The 23,292-nt window shown below is 43.6% G+C and overlaps 1 protein-coding gene across 1 annotated transcript in view; it reads left to right on the top strand.

Moving 5' to 3' along the window:
* The window catches only part of Sh3rf3 (SH3 domain containing ring finger 3), a 158,040-nt gene that overhangs the window by 27,843 nt on the left and 106,905 nt on the right, over positions 1-23,292 (top strand). Inside the window, exon 3 of the mRNA XM_090336260.1 lies at positions 15,893-16,168. Within this exon, the coding sequence (XP_090192386.1) occupies positions 15,893-16,168 (276 nt within the window). The remainder of the gene's footprint in view (positions 1-15,892; positions 16,169-23,292) is intronic.

Below are 23,292 nucleotides of genomic sequence, written 5' to 3'. Positions count from 1 at the left end.
ATGACATTAAATGTAAGGACCTCCAGGATAAGGAAACAAAAGCCATATAATGAGTGACTGTTGTCCTATGTTATCGCTCATCTCTTTTACCATCCCTTGGTTATCTCATATTGTTACAATTTTTCACCTTGTTATCTGATATATTTTATATGTGCTTAATTAGTTATTTGAAATTGGATAGGGAAGGGATAAATCAAGATAAGCGGGGGGGAGGATAGGAGGGAAATGGGGACCATGTCATGAGAAAGGGCATCAATGTTTGTGAGGTTATGCACCTTCCATCTGGTGAATACAATGTAACCCTTCTATTAATCACAATAAAAATTTTTTAAGAAAAAAAATTCTTCCTGACAACTAAAAGGAAGAGTAACGACAGAGATAGGGTAAAGTAGTGGGGAGGGAAGGAAACAGAACAGAGGAAATGAGGGGGGAAGAGAGGAACTGATTCGCAGATACCTGGCATGGCTTTTATAGTCTGAGATTCCCAAGTGGCACTCCTTCTCCCTTCTTCCTGGACCTCCATGCTTGTTGCTTTTCCAAAAGAAGTCAGGAATATAGACCCTGTTCTGTAAATCCTTTGGGGCTGAGGGCAAGTGGAGGCAAAGCCAGACCTGCTCACGTGTTCCCAAGGGCAGCCTTTTCTGTGGAAGGGGAAGGAGGAAGCCAGGCATACATGCTAAGTGCTACTTTTGCAAGTGCTACTTGCCTTCGTGTTGAGCATGACTCAGTGAATAAAATTGTCAGTCTGGAGGAAGCTTTGGTTTCTAAATAAGTCTATAAATAATTTCACAAATGAGTGCTCTGCTATAGAATAGTGTGCACTGATTTTGAGAGCTACTACAAGAATAAATTTGCTGAATGAATAAATTTTCAGTAGCCTCCAGTCGAATGTGAAAGGCTGGCCCAGGGCAGAAATAACCTTTTAAAAAGAGCTCATTCACCAAGTACAAAGGCCACCACAACACGTAAATGATTCCTAATTCATCAAGCAGTAGATTATTAGCTCATTCTTCTCTTTCCAGAAGATGAGCATTCAAATGAGGACCCTTCTTCAGCTCAGAAATTGGGCTTTTGGTGCCTGCCAATCTCTCTGCATTAGGCCACGAGCAGGCAGTTTTATTGCCATCAATTAAAGTTCCACGCACAATTCTTGTAATGTGAAGATGAGGCCTAGAGGTGGCTTTTCCCCTGTCTGGATTGGAATTTAATGGGAGCAGGACGACATAAAACGCCCTATCTGGGAGGTGCACGGCTGTGGGGCTGTGCTGCAGAGGGATTTTACTGGATCACATCCGTGTCTTTACGCCCCAAGGTGGTTTCAGTAAAATATGATAATCAGAGACAGGAAGGTGCTTGTAGACATCATACCGAGTCTGTTTTATTTGTCGGCCTAGGCTTTGATGGAAGAAGTGAGTGTGGACAGCATGTGCTTCTCAAGTAGAAAGTAAGTCTGGGCCATCGTGAACTGCTGTCACATCAAGCCTGACTAAGGGCCATGAAGTGGGTTGCAAAGGCGGGGTGAGCTTTCTTGCACCACGCTAGTATTCTACCACTTGAGCCACAGCTCCACTTCTGGCTTTTTGGTGTGAATTGGAGATAAATGTCTTATGGAATTCCCTAGCCAGGCTGGCTCTGAACTGTCATGTTTAAATCTCAGCTTCCTGAGTAGCTAGCATTACAGGTGTGAGTCACTAGAGCCTGGCTACTTACTTCTGACTTTTTGTTGGTTATTCTCCCGGACTTTTCTGCCTGGGCTAGCTTGAACCTGGATCCTTTCATATCAGTCACCTGAGCAGCTAGGCTTACGAGCATAAACTACTGACGTTCAGCCTGTATTTTATCTTTTAAAATTGGTTTTTAGTACAGTTACAAAACTGTGACCATATTTACAGCTAATTCTAGAGCATTTTCATCACCATCAAGAGAAACCTGTCACCCAATAGCAGCACTACTCTGGCTACTGTTTCTAGCCACTAAGCTGCTCTCTTTCAGGTGTCACTCTTCTGATCATTCCACGTAAATAGAAAGAGACATCATGTGGCCTTTGTGAATACTCTTGACTCCACATTGTATTTTCCAGGTTCATTCTGATTGTAGCTTTTGTCAGTGTTTCATTCTTTTCTGGCCTCTATTAGTCTATTTTCTGTTGACGTGTGTTGACGTATCTGAGGCTGGTAGCTTAGAAAGAAAATTTAGCTCATAATTTTGAAGGCTGAATGAACGTACATTGTAGCCTTGGCTCTGGCAAGGCGCCCTGGATGTGTTATGTCATGGTAGGAGCATCAGATCTGAAGTCCATCCCAGATGAGCAGGTCACTGGGAAGACAGGGAGCTACAGAAGGGGGTCCCATGAAAACTGTGTCGCCTTCTAGGGTGATGCTCCCCTTGACCTGATGATCTCCCACAGGCCCTGCCTTTAAGTCTGTCTTCATCCCACAACACTTCTACACTGGGATCCGAGCTTCCAGCACCCCGACCTGTGACTGAAACATTCAAACCACTTCAAACCAGAGCATAGCCAGTAGAACCTAATACTCCATTTTTAAAATCTATTCACTTGGTGGATATTTAGGTTGCTGCATTAGATAGTCTGCTCTGAACATACATGCACAAGTATGTTTCCATGAGTTTTCATTAGGATAAAACTGTTGGACCATCTGGTAACTCTCTTTACCCTTATGCTGGGCTGGCAAATGGTTGTTGGAAGTAACTTCACCATTTCTGTCCCTGTCAGCAAAGTTTGAGGGTTACATTTTTTTTCACATCTTTGGCAACACGTGTTATTGTCTTTGTGATTATAGCCATCATAATGAGTGCAAATGGTTTTGACCAAGCCTATAGATTTAAAAATAATTGTGAAAGTTAGTTACCACTTCAGTGGAAGGAAAAATCAGCCTGAGGATCTCTCGAATTATATTTATGAAGACCTTTGAAGATGGTATTTGAAGAAGACAGCATTGATTCTTTATTTTGGAATCCCTCGCAAGGCAGCTGTGAATAACTTCTGGATGGAAAGTGAATGGCATCAGAAGAGCTGTTGCACATCCAGTGTCTTGCAAGAGCAAGCTCACAGCCGAGGATGGAGCCTGGCATACATCTACCTCATACAGGCGTCCTTCCAGGGAGCAGAGTCCTCCTCCATGCTGTACAGTGTCCTTGCAACTCTGCTGTGTGTGCATACATGTGGATATAGTCTTCTGGAAGAGACAGTGAAATATTACTTCCCCACACCTTCTCCTCTTCCCATTTTTAACAGTGATGACTAATGCAGAAAAATGCAGTCACTCAACATTGGCAAGGAAAATGTCTGTTCTGGGACAGGCCTTTGGCCGTGTAAGAGGCAATTTTTGGATATTTGTATGTGGTTGTTATGCTTTGTTTTTTTCCTAGAGGCCAGAAGGAAGGATGCCATGGTGCTTAACAGGCCCTAGAGGTCAGGGTGGGGTTCCTTGGCCACATTTCCACAACCCATTGGTATTTAATTTTCTCTGAAGATCAGTGTCTCACTTCATTCTCTCCAGCTGGAGTGGCTGGAGTCAGGGTGGGTCTGTTTTCTGAGCAAGCCAAGAAATCCTAGAGCCCCAGAGTGAACTGGCTTTCAGGGACTGCAGGCCTCATTCCTTTCTTTGTTTCCTCTTATTCTAACCCTTGGGAATCAACCCTCATATGTCATTCCAAGGCAACCCATTTCATTCTACATTGATTGCTGGAAAATTCTTTTCTGCAAGAATTCTAAGTCGTCCAGTAACATTCACCCAGTGACAGGTCTTTCATCCTGGAGGACACTTAAACACCTATGCCAATTTTTTTACACGGTAACCCTTTAATGAGAGCTATTACATACTTCAGGTTCCTACTGCCCCTTCTTGTTCCCACTGGATGGCATGAACCACATCTGATTGTTTCATTCCAAGTCATATCCAGAATTATTTTGTACCATGGTAAACATGTACATGATATTTATATCAGAAGTAGCTTTTACACTTCATTTTAAGAATTCTTTGTTCAACATTATATACATATATAAGAATAACAACACAACAAACACTAGCCTATGTGCCAGCAGTCTAAGAAATGTGGAGATAAGAGGCCTCTGGTGTATCCTAGCTATCTACCACCCTCTGAGGCATTGTCTGCTATTTCTCACTGTAGTGAAACCATTTGGGGGCATGTATATGTGTCTCCAAATGGTTTCATTTCCATATTGAAGACCCCCACTTACATCTAATTGGTTTTGAATCCTTCCTGGAATATCAACGCCCTGTATGAGCCCCACCCCAAACAATAGGGACTCTTCCCAAATGCTCCGTTACTCCACCAAGAACCTGGTCCTACCTCAGGACTCTGGAGTTGCTCAGTTGCCTTCTAAGTGATGCGGTCTAACCTTTCATTTGTCCCCTTTCATAGTCCCTCCCCCCCCGCCATGATCTCTTAGTACTCACTACCTACCTCTGGCTGGAATGTCAATGGTTGGAAACACTTTTTACTTTATATTTTTATTGGTGAACGTTTGCTGTAGAAAATAAGTAATTATATTTATTGTAATTAATAGAAGGGTTACATTATATTCCCCAGATAGAAGGAGCATTACTTCACAATCATTGCTACCCCTTATGCTTTTGTCCCCATTTCCCTCCCCCACCCCGCCCCTCATCTTGTTTTCCCCCCTTCCCTATCCTACTTCAAGTAATCATGTATACAATATATCAGATAACAAGGTAACAATATGAGGTAACCAAGGGACAACAAAATAAATGAGAAATAACATAGTACATTAAGAACAACAGCCACATTATATGGCTCTTGTTTCTATATCTTGGAGGCCCTTTCATTTTAGCCTCATCCTATACGGCCTTGTGTATCTAGGTTTTGCTCTATTGTAAACCTCTGTTAGCGAAGTCCAAGATTTATTCAGTATGATATTTTCATATATACTCAAAGCATACTTTGAACATATTCACTACCTCTGTTACCTTCCCTTTCCCTTTCTAAATCTCTGATGGTTCCCCTTTTACTTTCATGTCTTTTCCCACTCCCTAAATTTTACATAGGAGAGAAATTACATAATATATAAATTACATAAATTTTACATAAGAGAGACACTGTATTTGCACTTCCATCCATTTTCCTGAAAATGACAGAATTTCATATTTTATAGCTGAATAAAACTCCTTTGTATATATATGTCACATTTTCTTCACTTGTGTATTGGTGGATATGTATACTGATTCTGTAACATGGCTATTATGAATAGTGATGTAATAAACGTAGGTACATGGCTATCTCTCGTGTGCTGACTTGTTACTTTGGGTATGGAAACTTCATACAGATTTTCATAGTAACTGGATTAATTTACATTTCTTACCAAACAGTGTAGTGTATAACTGCCCTATGCCCATGCCCACATCCTTGCTCTTGTTTTTTTGCTCTTTTTTTTTGTTTTTTGTTTTTTGGTGCTAGCTATTCAACAAGATTAAGATGGAATCTGCATGGTTTTGATTTACATTGTCCAGTAGGTAAAGATACTGAATAATTTGTCATGTATGTACTGGCCCTTTGTGGCTCTTCATTTGAAAGGTGTCTTTTCAGTGTATTTGTCCATTTGATGCTTATTTTGCTTTTTAGGTGTTTAATGTTGGGCTTCTTGGGGGGAGACTCTTTGTATATTCTGGATTTTAATCCCATGCCATATGAAAAGCTGGAAATGATTTTCAGCCAGGTAAGAACTTTTGAGTATGCATAAAATGCAGAATTCCCAGTACCAGAACAGGTTAAGAGGCTGGTATAGGATTTTTTGATTTATAGAAATCTTGGGATCCTTAATTTATCAAAGTTTTCAGGCAAGATTCTAAGATCTTTAAGATTTCATTAAGTTCAAACATACTTAGTATTCTAAGAAAGAACATTTTATGAGGGTCAAAAATGGCCCAGAAATTGGTTCACGAAAGTTAGATCGTTTTTCTGTCTAGGGGACCAGTTCAATGCTGGAAAAAGGGTCTTGTTTTCTAGACTGGGTAAAGGAGTGACTGAAGATTCCATTTTAACCTTAATTTTTGAATTAAAATAAGAGATAGGAATGTCTCACAGCAAAGCAAGAAACAGTCAGATTAACTAGAATGCAAGTTATATTTTGAAGTAAAGCCTCCATCAGTAAATTTTCCCCTTACAATGGGTAGAGAAGAATGCATCATCTGCTCATGGCTGCCCACGGGTGCTGCTGGCGGAGGCTCATCCTGTATCCTGCCCAGCCTACCAACTGCTGCTGAATAAGCCAGTCACCCCTCAAGGACCAGTGATGCCAGCTCTGGCACTATTCCCATTGACTCAAAAGAACATTTATTTCTTTCCCCACAGTGAGACTATCTGAATTAATTACTTATTTATGAACTTCACCTTAAGCTTATAAGACTGTGACATCCAATTTTGTGGTTATTTCCATTACAAATGTGGCAATACAGTCTGTAAATTAACATCTGGAGTGAAGAATTAATGGGAAACACCATAGAAACTAAACCCAAGGGACCTTTTCATACTCCAAAAACATACATTGGTACTTGGTGCACAGAAGAATTGTACCTTACTCTCAGACCAGAGAGTACTCTGAATGCCACAGAACCAGACCATCACCCTCCCCTGAAAATTACGGTTAGTGTAAAACATGTAATTGAATGCATGCATGAAGGAAATCCAAACCAAAATAGGTAGAATTTTAATCAGGCTTATCTTTCAACCTTGTAGTTAATCCTAGTGTTCTTTGCCCTTTGAGCATTATGGAAACTTCATTGTTTATGTAGATATTTGCAAATACCTTTGCCTTCCCTAACCCTCTCCTCTCCTCTCCCCTCCCCTCCCCTCTCCCTCCCTTCTCCCCCTCTGTTTATTTCTTGATGCTTACTAGGCTCCACCAGTTGAGGCAAGCTTTCTCCTTGCCTCTGGCTGAGGTTGCCTGTCACAGCTAGGATGACAGGTGCCCACAACTATAACTTGCTTCTAGGGTATTAATATGGAGTTTCACAGACTTTTCTGCCCAGGCTGGCTTATGAACATGAAACTCCAGACCCCTGCCTTCTGAGTAGCTAGAGCAAGTGAACTGGCAGTCCTTTCTAGTTGTTCTTGATTTTGTTGCTTTGCTTGCTTTGAAACCAGAGCTTGCTATGGGGCCCAGACTGGCTTTGAACTCATGACCCTCCTGCCTTAGCTTCTAGTGCTAGTATTGTAGGTGGGCACTATTACACTTAACGTCCCTTAAGTTTCACATTTTTGGTAGTGTGAAAACAGCAACATGACAAAAATATATTTAAATATAAAGTAAATGCTGGTAAGCATAGACTGCCACACTAAGATCTGATCTCCTGAAAGAAGACAGAGGCTTATAAGTCTGCTTCCTTCCTCTGTTTGACCTCCTGAGATGAGTGGAAATCCTAGCCCCTAGTCTCATGATTCTTTAGATCTGTAGCCACTCACAGAGGAGGCTCTGGTAGGCTGTCCGTGAGGACTGAGTGGAGTAGGGATGGGCTGCTGCTGGCTGACCATCAGCTGGATGCAGGTGTTGCACAGTGCTTTGGGTGGTGGAAGTGAGGATGGTGAGCTCACAGGAGGCTGCAGCTACCCGGCAGAGATCCCTTCTCAAGATCAATGAAACCATAAATCAAGCCCTACTAGTCTGATGGAGAAGTAACCTAATTTTACTTTTCTTACCCAAATTACAGTTACCCTAACTCCAGGGGGAGGACTCCTTTTGCTTTCTGGGGGAGCAGGTGCAGTAGTGGGTGAGACTTGAAATCCAGTTCCTTTCACAAGCCCTGTGATCTTGAAGAAGCTTCTTTGAATTTTCTCACTTATGAAATGTCTCAGTTCATGGGGTTCACACTGGGTTACCCGCACGGTCTGGCACAGAGAACCATCTGCACACTCAGTCTATGTAGAGGAGGTGGTATATGTAGCAGGGGAGGCCGCCTGACTTGAACTTAGGGAAGTTCCCGAACTTCAGTGGGCTTCTCTTTCCTGTCTATAAAGTGCAGATTAACTTATTAGCCTGTTAGGCTTCGTGAAGATCCCCTGGGTCAAGGGCTTTGGAGTAGGAAGCATTTTGTGGCACACAGATACTGGGGTTAATGAAGTTCAGAGTGAAAGCATCCCTTGAGAAGCCAGCTGGAATTACCACTTGAGCCCTGGAGTACCCACAAGACCTGTGAGGGTGGGAAAGGTGTTGTGCCCAAGAGAACACTTTACCCTTGCTGATTTTTTTCTGGTTCTATACATTTTGGAGCCATCGTGTACAGATCCTGGGCTGAGGTTCTCCCTTCATCTATCTGATATTCAGTTCAGTGCAAAGCTAGGAGCCATTGTGATATGCTTTCCACAGCTGTCCTCTCTGACCCAATATCCAGGTTCCTGGGACATCTGTTTGCCTCAGCAAACATTCTTATTAGCATTTTTATAATCACCTTCTTCATTAAGAGACAAAACCTCATTACATGTCATCAATTTTATTCTCTTGACATTAGTAGAAAATATGGAAGGACAGATTTGATTCTCTCTTCAGTAGATGAAAAAAATGTGTTCCTAAGAACTATGGTACTTTGTCAAAATATACAGAGTAAGGCTGCCCCCAGTTCCGCATGGCTGACTCAGCACTGATGTGCAGCACTTACAGATGACATAGTTCGTTCACACAGGGGCCTCAGCCTCACCCTAACCTCACCTTCTTCTTAGGCTTTGAAGACCGTTCTGTATGTGACTGAAGAGTAGATGTTTGGGGCTTTGTAGCAGTGAGGTGTCAGTGAGGACAATATGCACAAATGGTTGTGGATGTATCCCAGCAAATCAAAGACAGGAAGCAAGGTGAATCTCACCCCTGGACATGGTTTGCCAACTCTGGAGCTTCATTAGCAATGGACATTGACAGTCCCCTTCTCGGTAACACCAGACAGGCATGTGTTGGGTAAATCATGAGAGTATGTGTATCTATGTACATGCATGAGTGTATGTAGGCGTGCAATCTGTCCCTTCCCATGCAGTGTACACAGTTACCTGCACTTTATTCCGAACTTGAGACCAATTCTTATCAAATGACACAAATTTAAACCTATCAAATCCAGGGTTACCATTTTTCTAGACAACCCTAATTGTCTTCTGTTTATCCAATTCATTTTTCTCTTGTTTCTAATTATTCACGTTTGTCCAGTTTGATTCCCTTTGCAAAGAAGACATGGCAGAACTTGCTTCACATGTTGCTAGGTTTACAAAAGGAACCACAGAAAAATGGGGCAGGACTATGGGAGTCACTTTGCCCAGCTCTAGACCTTCAGGATTCCTAGACACCCTGGTTCCCACAGCATCTCCATCCTTAGCTCCCCTACACACAGTCTGTTTCTTCCCACAGAGGGGATGGCAGAGTGCGTTCTTCAACAGCTATGCTTTCTGCATAGACCCACTTTGTTTTGAATGAAAAAATGCCATTTCCTGCCTTTAGGATTCCCACTGTGTGGTCTGGGCCACCTCTCACATACTTCTGAAAAATGGAGGCTTTGCCTGGGTGAACTTGACCTCTGTTGAAACTCAAAATAGTCTCACAGATAGGAAGAAAGGGAAAGTGGAGATGAGAAAACATTAGCTGTTCTTTCAACATTTGTGGACCCCGAAACACCTTGTTTGTTTGGTATGTGTGTCTGTCCCTCCATGGCCTGTCCATGCTTGTGCTTAGCACACTCCACATGCTTGTTCTCTAACGTACGTGTGTGTGTGTGTGTGTGTGTGTGTGTGTGTGTGTGTGTGTGTGTGTGTGTGTGTTAGATCTGTTATATGCTATGATGGTAAGTCTGGAGATGTCAATGAGAGGCCTCTACACCCACTTATGTCTGACTGTATACCCTTTCTCAGGCCATCCTACCAGATAGAATGTCTGGCCCCACACTAAGCACTCGCTCGTGTTTCCCCCATTTTCCAGGCTCAACCACCATTAGCAATAAGATGATTGGCTCCATGGATTCCACCCTTTACATTATGGGGAGAAATAGTTCAGGTTTTAATGCCAGTGGATTATTTTGCTTGCCCACAGGTTTGGCAACCCAATTATCATGGTGAGATTCTGAAAAATAATAAATGATATTTATTGGGAATAAATAGAGCACTGCACAGCAATATAGATGTATGTAAGGAGATAGAGGATAGGGAAATTTTCAAGGCAAAATAGAGGAAAATTAATCTGAGTGTTTGTGTAAGTGTGTACATATGATGATATTGGGGCTTGAACTCAGGGCCTCCTGTTCTTGCTTCACATTTTCTGCTCAAGGTTAGTGCTCTATCACTTGATCCATGCCTTCACTTACAGCTTTTTGGTGGTTCATTTGAAATAATAGTCTCGCACACTTTTCTGCCTGGGCTAGTTTTAAACTGTGATCTTCACATCTTAGCCTTCTAAGTAGCTAGGAGTACAGGCATAAGCCAATAGCATTCAGCTAACATACAGAATATCCATGGCTAGTAATCAGTAACAAGCGTGATACAAATCCAAGGATGGACACACAGCTGCTGGGCAGACAGAAGGGTGTGTGTGTGTGTGTGTGTGTGTGTGTGTGTGTGTGTGTGTGTTTCTGTGGATAATTCTTGTCATCAGGCATTCATAATTGTCACCGTCAGAACCTCTTGGTTATTTGTCCAATTTATTTATTTTGGTTAAATCATTTCTCAGTGACTCCATTTTGATTAGGACAGTCTTCACATATTCATTCATTCAGTCAATAATTTCTTGAGCCTGTGACCTATGTCAAGCCAAGGGACTGGGGAAATAACAGTGAGAAAAATCAAGCTGTCTGCTGTACTGGGGCTGACAGCCATTAGTGACAGGCAGTAAAACCATGAATAGTAAACAGTAGAATAGTTAAAAGGTGCTGAGTGAGTGAAGCAGACCAAGTAAAATCCTAAAGGTCTAGACCAAGAAAGTTCTTAGCTCACGCACTTTACCCCAGCTTCTAGGGGTCAGCAGACATAGGACCCATCTGGGCATGCCCTCTACTGTGCTGCAGGTGACCTTGAAGCCTGCTCTGGCTCAGGGACTTGCTTGATAGCCCCTGTGGCAGAGAGAGTAATGGAAGTCCATTTGTCAAAGCCTGCTGTGTTTGATTCCATCTAAGCTGTGTGAGCTGTCTTTACAGGTCTAGGACATTAAGCCCAGAGGAAGATTTGTGTGCCTCATCTGAGTAACGAGCCATGAAATAGACATTATAAGTTTTAATTGTTATTAATGCCTTGCAGGGGTGGCTGAGTTAATTGTCCCATGAGCCTCCCAGCTGTATCCCCTACTCCGCCCCCTCCCCCACACACATATTTTTTATTTCAACGTCTTCAGCCCTGTGACAGTGGCTTCATAGTAGCATTGTTTGAACTTACTTTCTCCTAAGGGGAGCACTCCTTGGGGTGAGAGCTTGCTCTAAACAGAAAGGATTTGGGTTCCAAGGAACCCACTTGGTGCCTCTGGCTGGAACGTTGGAAGGAGGGCGTGAACCTTATGGGTCTCTTGATACTACTGAAATCTGTGGATACCTCCTGCCTCTTACAATGTTTTGCTGCCTCTATGCCCTTCTATGTGCTAATTACTTATCCTCATAAAAAATCTTCAAAGAGGAAAGATTGTGGAAGTGCCCATGTTGCCATTTCTGGGCATTTTTTGACACTGAACTGGTTTCTAGTTCTTCTGCCTCTCTGCATTATTTCTTTTTCTTCTTTTCCCCCTTCTTTTATTTCCTTTTCTTTCTTTTTTGTCTCTGTACCGGGACTTGAACACAGGGCCTCATGCTTTTTCACTCTGTCACTTGAAGCATACTACCAGTTCCAGCCTTTTGCTGTCAGTTAGAGATAAGAGTCTTAAAGGTTTTGTTTTCCCAAGCTGATGTCAAACCATGACCTTCATATCTCAGCTTCCTGATTAGCTAGGATTATGGGCATGAGCCACCAGCTCCCAGCTTTCTGAATTATTTCTGACTTTAAAAAGATGTCTGGAGAGGGGAGGGGAATGTGGTCTAGTGCTAGAATGCCTGCCTAGTATGCATGAAGCCCTAGGTTTGATTCCTCACTGTCACACACATATACAGAAAAGCTAGAAGTGATGCTGTGACTCAAATGGTAGAGCACTAGCCTTGAGAAAGCTCAAGGCCAGTGCCCAGGCCCTGAGTTCAAGCCCCAGGATTGGCAAAAAGAAAAAAAGTGCCCAAAGAAATTACTTTTGCATCTTAAATAGTTTTATTGCCCCCTCTTGGTTTTGCTCTGTTAGGTACTCTTGTATATCTGACCTCTCTCCTCTGACACTCCATCTGCCCTCCCCACTTGCTTTTTCTTGCCCACCAGTGAGGGTACACAGGTCACAGCTGTACAGCCATCCCAGAATCCACGTTGTTCAGCATGGAGGTTTCTAGCCACCCATGGAGCTGTAATCAAGGAGTACAGTCCTCTAACTGTACCTGCTGGCTAGCTTCTACCCTGGTTCACATATCTGGGGAACTGCTTCTCCACCTGGGGCAAGAGCTGTGCATTTTGCCTGGATCTCCACAGGGGTACCAGACTTGCCATGCCTGACCTTTTTTGTCTAACTTTCCCCACTCCCCATTCCTATCCAGAAATAACCTGAGTTCCTTTGAAGTAACAGCATAGCTAAGGGATGTCTGTCGGGGTGGGGGGGTAGGAAGGGGGAAGGGGGAATTCTTGGTTCTGGTTGTCAGGATGAACCTAGCACATCTCTGTCCTGGGTACTTGAGAGGGGAAAGGATCTTGATGTGTGAACCTGAAGTTTCCAGAAGCACGCTGTCCTTGGAAGTGGGGCTGCTGCTCAGTGTGGAGAAGTCTTAGCTGTTGTGCAGGGGGGCTTAGACCCATGCAGAAAACATTGAGGACTTGCTGGAAGCTTTGAGCAGCAGTAGGGTAGGTTCAGCTTTATGCTTAGAAGCAGCACCCAGTGAGCTACATTAGTTTGGAGCAGAGGAGGGCCAGCAGTGGAAGAGGGAAAGGCAGAGTATGTCTGTACGAGCTAATAGGACTGGAGAAGGAACATTGAGAACAAGGGAAGAGCAAGTACCGGGATCCTCAGCTTCCTGAGTAGCTAGGATTACAGGCACTAGCCACTGGCACAGGGCTTTTAAAGTAGTAATAAATGAGTTAAAATAGAAGAAAGCTACTCCATCACATATATATATATATGTAATTTTAATACAGCAGCCTGGGCCAGGTTTCTACCCTGTTGACACCTGGGCTAGGTGTCTTCCTTATTGTCTGGTAAGATGTAGGATAGTTGACTGCTTTCTGTGCTTAGGTTCACTAGATGCTAATAATACCCTGCCTTCCAGTTGTTCCAATCAAAAGACACCTTCAGACAAAATTGTTCCTAGGAATCCTTGGGCCAGGGACTGGCCCTGTGGGCAGTGGGATTTTTCTGGTGGCTCATAGCCAGCAGCCTCTTCCAGTCTTTTCTAAGCACAGTGTTTGTATTGCAAATTACCCCTTTGCTCGGCTTTCTAAAATTGGAGCCTATTACAATCTATTGTGCTTATACTACAAAACTATCCAGAATGAGCATTATTGGACAGAGTGATGTTTTTCCCTCTCTGAGTTCTGTAAGGAAAAAACCCTCTGGATCTACTATTTAATTGGTCAGTGGTAGCTATTTGTCAGCCTGCCAGCAGGTCTCTCTTTAACTGCTGTCATTTGACGTGGCTGAGACATAAATGTAGAATGATTGAGTTGCAACATGCTATTAAGTCCTCTACAAAGAGTTTTTGATGTACTGCTGCTTGGGGCTTTTGTCTGCAATTGATTGATTTGAATACTACAGAAACCCTGGGCACAGGCGGCCCTAGTGAGAAGGCAGCTTCTGGTAGGAAAATTGCCAGGTATTGACGTGGGGACAATGGGAAGGCTTTCCTCTGACCCACTGTGGAATTTTGGAACAGTTTACTCAGTTGAGCAGGTGTGGGTCATCTATAATAAAAAAGGAGAAAACTCCATGCACCTAAAGGGTATTTATGAAGTGAGCACAGTTAGGAGAAGTCCAAAAGTGGATAGGAACACCACAGCAACCCCAGATTATATGGCAGACTCCTTAGTGCTGAGGGGCAGACAGTTGCCAAGTATTTTATTTACTTTTTTGGGGGGGCGGGTACTGGGGTTTGAATTCAGTGCCTTGTACTTGCTAGTTGGCTACTCCTTTCTGCCTCCTGAGCCATACTCCAGCTCTTTTGGCTTTCTTAATTTCCAAATGCAGTCTTGCCTTTATGTCCTGATGGACTTTGGACTGCTATCCTCCTGTTATCAATTCTGAGTAGCCAAGATAACAGGCAAGCTGCAGCATACACGATGTTTTTTATTGGCTGAGATGGGGTTTTGAAGAAAGTTTGGCTGGGCTGGCTTTGAACCACCTCTCAATCTTTTCCCTATCCCAAATAGATATGATTATAATAAGCCACAGAACCTAGCCTAGTTGCCAAGAATTCTGTTTGGGTTTCAGAGGTGGTCACCGAAACCAAAGATGGTAGATGATGTTTGGATGGATTGTCTCACCTTTGACAGAATGGCAAGAGTGGCTCCAAAGGATTTTAGGTGGCCCCTATGAACCCCACATTGTGTACAGCAGAGTTGCTTCAAGTTCCTTGGCCAAGTTTCTTTTGCCTGGACCTGGTGGGCATGTGTCAGAGGTTTACTCCATGGAGAAAATGTTTGTATGACAGTATTTGTATGACAGACTGACAAGCAGCCACCACTGACCAATTAAATAGTAGATCCAGAGGGTTTATCCTCACAGAACTCAGAGAAGAAAAAGAAAATAACTCTTATGTCAATAACGCTCATTCTGGATAGTTTTGTAGTGTAATACAATAGACTGGAATAGGCTCCAGTTTTAGAAAACAGAGGAAAAGGGCTGATTTGCAATACAAACACCATCATACAAGTATGATAACTGAAAGGTGGGCTGCTCTGCTCAGTCCAGAGGTCCCTTAAACATGCCCTGAGTTACTGTGAGCCGTCAGTTGAGAGCTTTTCAGATGAGCATCCTTGAGAAACAAATCTCACCGAGTGGAAAACACTCACTCAACACAGCATGGTGGGTAATAACATTTTAGAACTCGGAGGTAGACTTATTCTTTGTGGCAGGTTATACTTTCTCATGTCTCAGTTCCCTTATCTCTAAAAATATGCTGGTATTGAGGCTTGAACTTAGGGCCTGGGCACTGTCCCTTAGCTTTTTTGGTCAAGGCTGGTACTTTACTACTCAAGTCATACCTCCACTTCTGACTTTTTTTTTTTGCCAGAACTAGACTTAAGCTCAGAGCCCGAGCAGTGTCCTTGGGCTTTCTCAAGGCTAGAGCTCTACCACTTGAGCCTCAGCACCACTTCCAGCTTTTTTCTATGTATGTGGTACAGAGGACTCGAACCTGGGTCTTTGTGCATGCTAGGCAAGGACTTTACCACAAGGCTAAACTCCCGGCCCTTACTTCTGACTTTCTGATGGTTATTTGGAGATAAGAATCACTGACATTTCTGTCTGAACTGGTTTTGAACCAGAATCCTCTGATCTTTGCCTCATGAATAGCTAGGATTTACAGGCATGAGCCTGAATCAGCACCCAGCCACTTTCAACTTTTCAACCCAGAGTGAGAGGCATCCAACCTCACCTGGCCTTCATGGGTATTATTGAGAGGGTTCCAGTGAGGACCTTCTTGTCCTACTCGAGTCTGGAAGCTTGCATATTTCTGTGACAGGTTGTTTGTTCCTTTATAATATTTTCCAGTCTCAGGATATTCTCTCTACAACTCCAAGATGCAGAAAGCTCCTTGGAATACCAAGGCTGCTTGGGAAGGGTCTCTTAAGGCATTCCAGGTAACCATGTGCTATTTTCTCCTTTCAGAATCTATCCCAGCTTCCCTATGGCAAAGCCCTCTACAGCTATGAGGGGAAGGAACCCGGTGACCTCAAGTTCAACAAAGGGGACATTATCATCTTGCGGCGCAAAGTGGATGAGAACTGGTACCATGGAGAGCTGCAGGGCACCCATGGCTTTCTCCCAGCCAGCTACATCCAGTGTGTCCGTCCCTTGCCACAGGCCCCACCCCAGGGAAAAGCACTTTATGATTTTGAGATGAAGGACAGAGACCAAGACAAGGACTGTCTAACCTTCACCAAGGTAAGGTGAGCCCCACCATCAACCTCGGTGCCTAACTACAACCCAGGCAAGAATCTAAAGCCTGTGCAGACCTTCCTACCACTTTGGGGGACTGGTTTCTTCCTAGAGCATCTTGGGAAATCACCTAGCTTGCCTTTCTGTGCTTCTGTGAGAAAAGAGGATGTGTCTGCTTCAAGGATTTTTTTTATGGAATTAGGTAAAGGCACATAAACTGACAACATAGCTCTACCCTCATGGTTGGCCTGAGAGCCACGAGATCATATGAGCCTCCAGTTGCATTTATAACTAGGCCTGTTACCTCTAGTCATGGTTCATAGACTTGACTGTTGAACAGGGGAATAAGCCCTGCCAAGACTACCAGAGCCACTGTGGAATGGCTACACAGGTCCCATTCATGTCACAGGAATGTCTGGTCCCAAGCTGTGTCTGACAAGCCTCCTGAAGGATAGCAGAGGAGCCAGGCTAGGCACTGCAAGCCATTTGATGTGCCAGAACAGAGGACTTAGTAAATAATCACACAGTACTTACCTTTGGCACTATCCAGGAGATCCAGTGAAATGCACAGGACCTGATTCTTCGCAGCCCTGAAGTTCCTTTTGACAGATATCTGTACCAAGTATTAGACCAACAGGCTCCAATTCATTTTCTATAATGCTCTGAAGTTCCAAAGGAAGTAATGTTGAGCCTTGATTGATTGGTTTTCTTTCCTCTCTTTCCTCCTTCTGTGTATCTACTCCTCCCTTGCCACCCACATCTTTAGAATAGAAAGCACATGTAAATTTGAGGAAGAATTTTTTTCTCAATCTCTAATTTTGAGGCCCATGTATTTCCTAGTTCCTCTGGTCTCCCATTGCCTCCTCTCCTTGTCCCAGCTCACCCCTCTCCACATCTGCTAACTGAGCTTTGCTGTGGATTGCAGCCCTCCACATTACTACTGGCGTATCCTGCACACCGTTTTTTTAAGCAAAATTGGCATGTCCTGTGCCTGGCTGCTATTTGTGCCTTGTTCTCCTGTTCAGTCTGACAGTGAATAATCTAGTTTTTATTTGGAGATCTAGCCCTTTTCTTCCTTCCTTTCATCAAGGTGTTCAGATGCTAATTCCAGTGTCATTTACCTGGTGTGGCTTCTCTACAAGTCTGCACAGGAACTCTCTCCTCCCTCCTTCCTTCCCTCCCTCTCCTCTCCCTTCCCTCTCTGTCTGAGGCCCAGAGCAGCGACTTCCCAGGATATCTTGCTTGCATCTCTGTGGCTTCTGGAGACCCTCCAGAAGGCCTCCAGGTGCTTTCTGCCGTCATTTGTGACATCAGGGCCTTGCTAAGGAAACAGACACTAGTATGTACCACTCCAGGCTGGCCATGGTGATAAAGACAACCCATGCCCAAGGCCCTCCTTCAGGGCCTCACTGGAAAAGTGGAGCTGAGAGCTTTCAGACAGTTCTAGGTTTTCCCTACAGAACAGCCTATCTTGACAGTCGCTGTGGCCATTTTCTTTCTGAGAGTTTTTGTCTGGGACACTTAATTCCAGATGATGATCAGGCTTCCATGGATGAGAGGATAAAGGGGGATAGGACTATGTATTACACATGTGCATGTGAGCGCATGCACATGCACACGTGTGTGCATGCGCAAACACACACCCCTACATATACAACAACAACTAGGTACCATGAGCAGAGAGGCTCCACTGCCCCCTGGAACTTATAGTCTAGGAGAACACAGTACTCTAGAGAGAGAAGTCTGCAAAACAAATGGTGAGTGAGGTGGTGAGCTGTGTTTGATTAGCCAGAAGGAACAGGAAGCATAAAGGGAGCCTCCAACTGAGTTGATAGTAGAAGTGAATGTTTGATATTTCAAGAGAAACATTATTACATTTGTCCTTAGGAGACAAATTAGAGCCCTGGTCAGTTTGTAGTAAACAGAGCTTAGACTGGCTGTGTTGTCCTCAGTATGTTCTTAAAAGGGATGCAGGATGCATGGCTCCCTGGAAGGTGGTTGGAATTAAGACCCAGAGGCAGAGGCATTTGAGAGAAGGTCCATGTTCTCCTGTTAAGGAGGTAGCTGCTCCCACAGGGGTCTGGATGGAAGTGTTTTATCATAGGATCTTTGTTCAGGGTTTCCTTTCCTTGAATCCTGTGGGCTTCTCTGTAGAATGGAAGGCCCCCAGGTGTGAGTCTCAGAGAACTTTGCACACTGACACCTGCCATACTCCATGTTTCTACGCTATGGTTGTCTTACCTCAATAGAGTAAGGATAAAGCTGTAAGCTCCCCTACATCCTGTCCTACTCTACCTGTATCTCTTACTTCCAAACATCTCCATACTGTAGCTCCAGGGAACATGCCTGGCTGTTCCCCAACGGCTCTGCTTGGCTTCATGGCTGTTTTCCTGGCAAGACTGGGCAATGCCTACAGCATGACTGAGAGGCACACAGCCATCATCCTATGGTCTCCACCTACCTCACAGCCCGGGGGATCCAATGGCACCTGTGCTCCAGTGTCCCGTGCTTGTCTCAGCTGGGTTCACCTCTGGGGACCATGTTTGTTATTTGGGTTTTTCCTCTTGATGCCTGCAAGGTCACAGGAAGGAGTCTGAATAAACCAAGTACAGTGCCATGGTGGCACTGTGGTCTTGACCTGAGGGACTGGCCACTTCACACCCCAGGCAAACCACTCCAAGAGTTGAAGATCATGGTGGCATTGGTGACATTTAAAGAATCATGAGGCAGGTGAATCAAAGCTAGACTTTCAACTCATTTTGATTAGATTTTCAACTCATTGTTGAGTTTGAATGGTCCCCTTAAAACAGCATTTAAAAGTCATTTTAAACCCAGTCTTTGTTTTATTTGAGAGGAGAATGGGTAATTACCTTTTGTAAAATGTCTTTAAAAACGTATTTTATAACTTCTTGGTATTCCCACTCCCCCCCCAAAAAGCTGAGCATGTGCAAATACAAAGACTAAAGGCTAGAAGCAGGCTCTGGTCCTGCAAGAAGGTCTGAGGAGCTCTCACTAGCTCTGCACCTGGGCCTTCTGAGTCCATAGGTAAGCTGGGCTTGATGGGGAGGTGTCTTGTGCAGATAGGGACCTGAGGATTGTCTGTGTGCCTTTAGACACTTCACCTTGCTGGTCCAGAGCAGTTCATCTTCTGATTAGGAACCCAGGGCCCACACTGTGGGTTTGATGACTGCATGATCTAAGTGAAGAGCTGAGCTTAGGGTTTGACATATGACCTCTCAAGGTGAGTTTCAGTATGGAACTGGAAACAAAATGAGGGATAAACTATTAGTCTGATAGTTTATCCTTCATTCTGTTTCCATTCAACGTTGGACCCTAGAAAATGTTTCCTGAGCCCCTATTATTCAATAAGTTTAATCCATGATGATATTGACATCACTGGGCCATTTGCTGTAGAGTGCTTACCCTTGTGAATTCATGCTGCAATGGCCAAGACTCCTCAAAGGCCACAAGCTTTTCTCAAACAGTGTCTGGCTGAGCACAGAATCACCATTGTATAGGGCTTTAGTGGGCCGTGAGGCCTGCCATGTACGCTTGCATCCTCCTTCTTGCCAGGAGGAGGAAGCCCTGCTGTTGTGTTCTAACTCTCACCTCATGTACCCTTTGCCCATTCCCAGCCCACAAGGGCCCTAGGGATGATCTGAGTTAGCAAGAACCCCTTTTAAAACACTATCATGATTTGTTCTGATCCACTCAAACTTTCATTCTGCTGATATATTTGTAAGATCTCTCATGTGACTAGCTTAAGGTCGCATGCTAAAAATGATCATCTCTCAGATGCCGGGAACTCTCTTCTTCATGAATCAACTCGGGATAATCCTAGACAATGCTCTCCTCCCCCAGAGGATAGACATGACTCAGTGAAGATCAAATGCAATTTGAACTCTAAAGTCAGGCAAGGATTCAAATCACCTCTGTTTGGGGGAACACTTATTAGTCTTTGAGACCCTTCTTTACTATAAAAGGAGCTGATTGTTCAGCAAAGGCACGTGAGATGGAGCGCACAGTGGGTATTTCCTGGAATGTGTGCTCTCTGTCCTTAACTTTCTTCCCAGTTCAGAAGAAGTCACAGTTCTGTCAGATGGTATACTTCCTGTAGGTTATCCAAAGTGCTCACAAGCATATGGCATCCTCCCTGTGGTGCTTATTTATGGAGAGCTGAGGATTTTCCAGGCCTATTCCGTTGCCCCTTGACTTCCAGGGAGCCAACTCTTGGAGAGGTTTGCCTGGGGAATGAAGTGGCCAGCCCCCCATGTTAAGAACACAGCCAGCCACCTGCACCATTGTGTCATGCCATCCTCCTATGGAGTAGGAATCTGAGTGTTTTCCCTTGGAGAAACCCAGGAACTTTTGCTGTGGCCCTAATCAGCATGCATCTGAAGGGAGCCAGAGATTCCTAAGCACTCTCCTGAGCACCCTGCCCAGCTGCTTACCTAAATGTGGCTAAGGACACTAAGGAGGTGTAGCTGTCCCTTTTGACTTTCTGGAATGGCAGATTCCTCCCTCCAGGCCTGGCAGTGATGCTGTGGCCTCCTCTGTGTGCTGACACTAGGAATGTCCACAGAAATGACTGCAAGAATTATCTAACCTCTTCTTTTGATATCACCATTGGGCTCAGGGAAGGACATACAGCAATTTTGGAGCTGCAGTAAAAACTTGGGCTACATTTAAAGCTTTTTCAGGAAATCACTATATATATGTACATATATATAGTGATTCGTAAATATACAGTGATTCATATACATGTGTGTGCATATATATATGGATATATATATATATATATATACAGAGAGAGAGAGATGTATATATATGGATGTATGAATGTGAGTTCTTGTACTCTCAGCACACTAGGCTCGCTGGTCCTGCCCTGGCACAGCTCCTTATAGGCAACCAATCTGCTCTACATGGTTGAATGGAAAAATTTCAAAGCCATCCCTCAATGGCTTCCCATCTCCCCTCTAACCAGCGGCAAATCTTATACTGCCACCAAGACCCCAGCAGGCCCAGCATTGTGCCTTCTCAAGCCTTGTTTACTGCTGGTCCCTGGATCACCTCTTGTCTCATGCCCTGGCTTGCCAGTCAGTTTCTCTCCAGGTCACCAGAAGTTTACTGGCTCTCTCTCCCCCTGTATCTCATACCCTATCTTAGCACTTTGTCTCTAATATTCATAGTATGGTCACTTCCTCAGCAGACACTGTAGCAGGGATTCTCAAGGTTTTGGTGATCCTAGCATTTCAGGTTGAATCTTCAAATGTTTGATATAAGCCATGACATTTACCAGGCTGTGTCTAAGTAGTGTGAAAGGGCAGGGTGTTCTGGCTGCCCAGGAAGAGATAAAGAAGCTGAATGTATGCACTCTGACCCTTAGCGGCTGTTCTGAAGAGAGACCTACCTGTATTTTCAGCTTTTCTTTCCCCCATGTGGAAACGCATGCACAGATGTTGAAGGAGGAAAGTAAAAGAATTTAAAATGTGCATTAAAAGCCCTTTAGAGATGATGGGACCAACACATCACCTGAATCCTTTTCACGTGTATTATCTACTAAGCCTTGGGAAGAAAGGCCAGATAATCTTTTAATAACCATTTCATATGTTCATAACTCAAACTTAGAATCATTTAGGGCTACCCAGAGACCACCTGAATGCCAGGGAGAGATGTCGCCATATGGCAATGGCATTTGGTGTATTCTCAAAACTCAGAAATATCAGGAAATAGAGAAAACAACATATGGAAGTCTACTGGCCCAAAGTGAGTAATGCACTTGCCTTAAAACCTGTAAATGAAATGAAGTGTTGTATCTGAAAGGGGAATGATACTGTGACAACAGATTTCATTCATAAAATCTTTGAATGCTGCACTAATGTTAGCCCAGAAATGCGTCTACCTTCTCTGACAGTTGTGATATTTGTGAGATCTGGTTTGATTCAGTTGACTTATCTATAGCAAGGGTTGATAAAGTAGGGTCCACTCAAGAAATCCTGTCTTCTGCTTGCTTTTGTAAATTAAGTTTTGCTGACAAATAACCATGTTCATATTGCAGTACTGAGCTACCATCATGTTTTAACAGAAGCATGGCCAGTAAATTCTGAAATCTTTCCTCTCTTGAAAGCATTAGTACCAACACATGCTTAATAACTTCAAGGAAAAGGAAGAGATGGTCTCTTTCTAAGAAGGTAGGGTAGGTTTTGATGATTATGTAGTGATACTTGACATGCAATATAATGTACAGACAGTGAAATATCACAGTAAAATATCAACGAGGCAAGTGGGGGCCACTCAATAACTTTTTGCCCTTGGTGGTAATTCTACCCCCCTGGGTGGCAGGATAAGCCTGACTCTTAGCGTGTTAATAATGCTGAAGTTAAAAGACATGATAATGGGCCCCATAACACTCTTACCTCAGGCGCAGGACTCCCAACTCCTTCTCTGGTTTTGTGTGACTTGAAAACAGACAGTTGGTATAATTGTGAGCTTCCTCAATACAGTGCCCCTTTGGGAACATGTTAAGACTGCAGATGTTCTGTGGTATTATACTGGGTAGGCTATTATTACCTTTTAAATTTTCTTAGCAAGGAGGAGGGAGAAGCAAATAAACATTTTAATCAAAGTATGTACATCTAAAGTCCACTAGTCATAATTATGTAGTTGGATGGCTGTCATAAAAAGACTATAGCCTTATAATCCCCACCTAGTCAGAAAGTGGCAAGATGCAGTGTGTTGGTATCTTCATCCATCCCTGCCCCTCTCTACCCTTCTCATTTCACATCTGCTAATACCATGGATGAGTCTGTCCTTATTCAGTTCATTTTAAAATATTTTTCAGTAGCCTTAAGGAGTTGTACAAATGGGTTTCCGTTTGACTTGTCAATGTCTTTACTTCTAGTATTTGTGAGTTCCACTGAATGTTGTTATAGGGTGCTATAGTTTGTTCCTTGTTCAGTGGTGCTGTTAGCTGATTTTTAAAAATATACTTGATCTTCCTTTCCTTCCTTCCCTTCCTTCCTTCCTTCCTTCCTTCCTTCCTTCCTTCCTTCCTTCCTTCCTTATTTTCTTTTTCTTTCTTTCTTTCTTTCTTTCTTTCTTTCTTTCTTTCTTTCTTTCTTTCTTTCTTT

Source organism: Megascapheus bottae, chromosome 7 (assembly GCF_031878675.1).
Source record: "Megascapheus bottae isolate mThoBot1 chromosome 7, mThoBot2.hap1, whole genome shotgun sequence".
NCBI classification, from domain to species: Eukaryota; Metazoa; Chordata; class Mammalia; order Rodentia; family Geomyidae; genus Megascapheus; species Megascapheus bottae.
This window is presented reverse-complemented; position numbering and strand designations above follow the sequence as displayed.